This window comes from Protopterus annectens, chromosome 1.part1 (genome assembly GCF_019279795.1).
Source record: "Protopterus annectens isolate FY-2018-M chromosome 1.part1, PAN1.0, whole genome shotgun sequence".
In the NCBI taxonomy this organism is placed as follows: domain Eukaryota; kingdom Metazoa; phylum Chordata; order Ceratodontiformes; family Protopteridae; genus Protopterus; species Protopterus annectens.
In genome coordinates, this window is record NC_056726.1 from 730591644 (window position 1) to 730597643 (window position 6000).

The 6000-nt window shown below is 38.4% G+C and overlaps 1 protein-coding gene across 2 annotated transcripts in view; it reads right to left on the reverse strand.

Annotated features, from left to right (window-relative positions):
* CNTFR (ciliary neurotrophic factor receptor) overlaps positions 1–6000 on the reverse strand; it is a 2564731-nt gene that overhangs the window by 508997 nt on the left and 2049734 nt on the right. For both annotated transcript variants that reach the window (XM_044077809.1, XM_044077802.1), the window contains one exon: positions 1118–1281. In XM_044077809.1, the coding sequence (XP_043933744.1) occupies positions 1118–1281 (164 nt within the window). The remainder of the gene's footprint in view (positions 1–1117; positions 1282–6000) is intronic.

The window sequence follows — 6000 nt, forward strand, 5'->3', positions numbered from 1 at the left end:
CCTTTGTACTGCGATCTGGTAACTGAGGCCGGAAGGTATGATATGAATTGTAACCTGGTAGTGCTGGGGTTCTCTCTGGAGCCTTGAACCAGGTTTCCGTCACTGCACAAACATCGATTTTCTCCATATTGAGGAGTGCCTCAAGTGCATGCATTTTGAGGTTGAGACTTCTGGCATTGAGTAGCATTACCCTTAGTTTTTGGTTACCTGTGCTGGTTATGGTGGTTGGCTTATCCTTTGAGCCTTGCCTAAAAAAGGCACTATGGGGACGGCAAGAGCCTTGGCCAGTATTCGAAAGCCTATGACTTCTAGAGTTATTTACCAAAAAGTTGGCATTGTGGAACCTAAAAAAGAAGCAGAAAAACTATATTTGGAAAGGTTTGTTTAACATACTAATAACTGTTAAACATGTGCTTCTAGTGGTGGTACATTTTGCTGTATTTTCCTGTATTTGGTGCAAGATGGCAGACACACAATAACTAGTAATAAATTAAATGGAGGTCTATGTTGCACAAATTGGGGTATTGTATAGAGTTACTTTTAGGTACACAAATAAAAAATACATGTCTAGACAGATTCATCCAAGTCAACTTTAATCAAAGAGCAATTATTCCATTACTAAAAAATGTATTTACAAAGATGGCCTAAAACCATGTGACAATAAGATTGCTTAGGAATATTTGCCTTTAAACTTATATCCAGGCTACTGTAGATGACAGTTGATCAGTTACAGGCTGAAAGGTAGCAGTTGTGGAACTTGACTCATACATAATGGAAGAAACTCTATTTCTGAAATTTTCTTCCTCACTTATCCCTGATTAATGACCTCCTTGCACTCATTGTTTGATTTAGTTACATATGACAAGTGAATTTCTACATGGAGAATGTACTTCTAATGTCATAGATTTCCCTTAGCATAGGGATTGGCCATTTGAGCTCATCACATTACAGACCCATTTACAAAAATGGTCTGACGCATAATTATAAAGTTAGTTGTTTATGCTAAAAGGCATAGCTGAGGCAGAAGTTTCAGAAATTCCAAAATTTAAACACATATATTTATAAATGCATATGAAATGTAATCACTGTATCCATGCATAAAATAAAAATTACTCACATGCTGCCACTGGTCAAGAATGAGTGGTCGATACCTAAGAAAGAATTTTAGAGGAAAGGAATCTGGATCAGGCCATGTAGATGGGTTGTGCCATCTAACTTCTAATTTTCGTGGGTTGTTTGGAACTTTTTTTGCTTCAACTCTCTCTGGTGGATCTGGTTTAACTGCAAAGATAAATAGCAGATGTATATGTCAGCAAAAAATCTCATATTGCATTAAAAAAAAAAATATATATATATATATATATATATATATATATATATATATATATGTGTGTGTGTGTGTGTGCAAAGAGAGATGCATTATATGGCAGGAATTTAGACATATCATCCCATGTATCAAGAAAGATTTGATTTTACTTATTCTAGTCAGTAACTCCAGAGAAAATAAGTGTTCTGTATTATCAACTTAGCAGAAAACATTTCACTACTCAAATATGATGCCAGTACTTATAATAAGAAAACATATATATGACTTGTATTGGTATTAAAGAGTTCTACCATGAACTAAATCAATTGTTAGTGGAATGACATCCATGGTCTATGACTGCAGCTTCGAGAATATTATCATTGTTTGGAACTGGGAATACTTTGGAGTTCATATGTATAAGGCTATATCATTGAATTCCACCTTCCTGAGACAGCAGACAAAAAGAAGTGTCCTTTTTCTTCTCATGATGTAAGTATGTTAATGTAAAAGAGTACCCCTTTTCTACTAAGGCTATGAAAAGTGAAGTTTTTTTTTTTGACAGTGCAATACTTCTTATATGAAGATTTTATTATCTTACATTTCCTATCCCTGTTTAAGCCACGGTGGTGCAGCGGTAGCGTTGTCGCCTCACAGCAAGAGGTTCTCCCGTTCGATTCTTGGCTGGAGAGCCTTCTGTGTGGAATCTGCATGTCCTCCCCGCAGTCGAGTGGCATTCGAAAGACATGCGTGAATGGGCGTGCCTTTGTTGAAGGTTGGACATCGGGCTGGCACCTCGGCACCATAAAAATTGACTGCCAATCATTAGCGAACCAGAGTTCCACTGTAGCAACTCCTAACTGGGAAAAGCCGAAAGAAAAACAACAACGTTTCCTATCCCTATTCTCTAAATTTACATCCGAAGATGAAGAGACAGAAAGGAATGGTGTAGCTGAGTGATCCTGGCATATGATTTCATCTGTTTTAGGGGCACATTTCTGTCAGTCACATTAACTGAAATTTCAGTTATATATTTGTTACTTAGACACCCACTGAGCTGTCAAGAAAAAGAATAAGAAAAGTAAATCAGATTCTATACATAGGATCTGTAATTTCATCTACTAAAGGCACATTTTTTATATTTTCCTTACTTCAAAGTGCATTACTGTTTTGATGCTTTAAATAACCATTTCAATCTGCCAAACATTATGCCTGTAAGTAATTTTAGACACAGGGTTTTGATCAAGAAAACTTGGTTTGTTAAAGATGGCCGTACCAGTTACTGAAATACAAGCAATACATAAACAGGAAAAATCACCCAGGTGAAGACACACAAGATTTGCTGTTAGATTTCTGTTCTTGAGCTATTTATTTACTGTTGAAGTTACATACGTTAATGCATATGAAAACTAACAGAAGTGATACCAAACTTGATAAAAATTATACAATGCAGAGTTATGGTTAGTGCAAATGAAATGATACTATAAGTAACCCTTCTGATGGCTTTTTTTTGGAATAAGGATGAGTGTGAAATATGTCTAGTTAATAAATAAAAGGATGATATGTGTATTTTGTCTGTTGCAGTTGTGCTGTATCACTACGTATCATGGTGAACAGATTGTTACAGTTTATTATTTAGAAGAATATTTCCCAATGATTCCTAATTCAGAAGAGAAGCACCACTCAGTTTCATATGATTTAATGAAGCCGAGAAGAGACATGCTTAAAATGCTGATTTCCTGACACTAGTCCTTTGAAGAATAAGGGTAGCCAAACCTAGAGAACAGCTCATTCATCTGTGAGGTTAACCAGAGGTAAAAACACTGGAATCATTTCTAAATCAGTTAATAAAGACCATTGCAAGCTAAATGAAGTACTTCAGACATATGCAAATGTTTTAGGCTGTTGGGAACACTACTATTAAATAATCTAAGCAGCACTTGTGTCTAAATGATGTCAAGCAATGCAGCCTTGACAATCATTTCTTTTACATTCTATCTATTTCATAATCTAAACTCCCTCTTTCAATTCTGTGTTCAAAATATGGTCATATTGTATACACATTACGGACTCACCTGACTAAATAATTTATATACACAGTGCACTCTTCAATGCAGTTTGTGTCAGGAAAATTGACTTCATTGATAGAGTGTGATTACTTATCTTTCACTTTTCTTCTTATCACTGGCACAAAAAATGAACTGCATATTAGCTACAGATCAACAGCACAATTAAAATGGCATTTTATGACTGCCTTATCAATTTTCTGTTAGGGTTGGGAGGGTGGCTTAATGGATAAGGTGTTTGCCTTACAAACACAAGGTGCAGGGTTTGCGTCTCACAAGGGATAACTGGCTAGGCTTAAAATGGCTTGCAGGGGCAGTTAGTTTGGGATAGGTTCTGACCCAGAGACTCCCCAGACTCTGGAATAGATTGCCCATACATGTCAAGCAGAGTGCCTCTTTGGTCCTCTTCAAAAGGAACCTTGACGATTGGATGGGAGAAAAGAAATTCACCCCGGGGATCACGTCAGTCGCCCTGCTAGACAGGGGTCCAGGGAAGTAAATAGTGTGGGAAGAAATAGCCAGGGAATTGTTATGGCTAGGCTTGTATAGGCCCTAGGGCTGATAGCCTAGTACCAACCTATGAACCTTTGATTAGTGTACAGTAATTTAGTTTTTTTTATGACTGGGTTTGTCCCATTATGTGTGGCTCTTTTCAGGGGAGATTCAAATATGCATTCAAACTGACTAAGGATCATTTGGCTAAGATGTCAAGAAAATTTGCCAACTCTTTTTAACTTGTAGGGTCTTCTTCTAAATTACAAGGATAGTGTAGAAGAATACACAGGGAATCCAATGCAAGTAGATCTCTCAGATCCTGTGCAAGCCAGTGCAGTGAACATTGTGAGGCAATTAGGAACCAGTCATCTAGGTACAGGAGGATCTTGTATCCCATGATTCATATGTGGGCTGCTATAGCAGCCACACCTTTGGTAAACACTCTGGAGGGGAGGTAATGGTGTGTCCAAATGGCAGGACCCTGAACTGATAAAGATTGACTCATATGCCAAAACAGAGAGACATCCGTGATGCTTGCACAATATTCATATGAAGGTAGTTGTCACAAACATCTTTGGAGTACATCCAATCAGTCACCCTGAAACAGGGTAGAATTCATTGCACTGTGTCCATCATGAAGCAGGTTTTATAAGCACATCTATTTAGGAGACATACAGTAGGTCCAAGATCAGTTTGAGGTTCTTTATTTCCTTTGGATACCAAAAAGAACTTCATGTTGGTTTTGTTTCATCTGGGTGGACCTCTTGGATTGCTTTTTTCTAGAACAGAGTTTATATCACTTAGAAATGCTTCTGCCTGATTCAGTGGAGCATCTGTAATGGCCCAGTAGGCTAAAGAGGGGTTAGGAAAAAAGGGGATGCAATAGCCTCTGGATATTAACCCTCCTAGACATTTGCTCTGCATGATGGCCTGCCACATAGTTAGATGGAGAGAGGAAGAGAGATGCTCCCAGTGCCTCCAGAGTGGAGCAGTTGAGCAGACATTCACTGATACTCTTTATGATCCAAAGAGGGAGCACAGTACTATTGTTCTGAGGAGCTCCTATGCCTCTGCTATGGCTTCTACTGTCAGAAGATGAATCAATCTGTTGATGCTTTGAGCCATTGAACAAGAAAGAAACAGGCTATTTCTGGTTCCTGGAATATGATGTCTAAGATGCCATGAACATGATACCAATGGCAGAAAAGAGTATTACCATATACATTTTTTTTTATTTTTATTTATCATTTTGTTGACCGGGAAAGTCCGACTAGGTTCCACAGAACCTGTTTTCAGCGGAGGCCCAGGGAGAAAATGCTCCAGCTCTACATTCTTTCTTTAACTTAAGGACCAAAAATGTTGTGACCTCACAAAGGCAGGATTAGTAAAATATGTTTTTAAGTTGTCTGCAAAGTTACACTGGTATGGGTATGCATGATGTCTCATTGCTATGCCTGACCTAGCTGTCTTAGATGATCCATCCTCCATGTTATGCATCAAGTGCATCGACAGCTAGTTATTTTCAACACAGTAGACTCTAGTTCTTTATTAGTGTCTGTTGAAAGAGGGTTTTTGACAGTAGATAGAACTTGTTGATACAAATCTCTCTGGAACCTCTTCATACATGTACCATAAGTCAGGGATTGTAGTACAAGGATGACTGAAGCATACTCCCACTTCTCTAATCTATCTATCATCCTGGACCCCTTATTGGGTGGGTTGATGGAAGAAGAGTCCTTTGAGAGTACTTGTTTTGTAGCTGCTGCCACAATGATGGGAGTAAATGGCTGGGGATTTAGACAAAAAGGTTTATCCTTTGGAGGGCAAAAATCCTGTGTGGCTTTTTGGGAATTGCTTCACAATTGTCTGGTTTCTGCCAGAACATCTTGGCCATGAAGTAATTAGCTTATCTGCTGGAGGTAACACCCGGGATGTAGATGATGTGGATTGATAATCCTCAAAGAGAACAGTCTCATTCTGAGAGATGGGGTCAATAAGCCAAGCTCCCCACTGGCACATTAACTGTAAGATGTTGCCAAAACAGATGTCTTCCAGAAGGGATTGTGTGGATCCTCTTGATCTTCTGAGTCAGAATCGTTGGTGACTGTTTTTGAAGGGAAATCTGGGTGCTTCCTC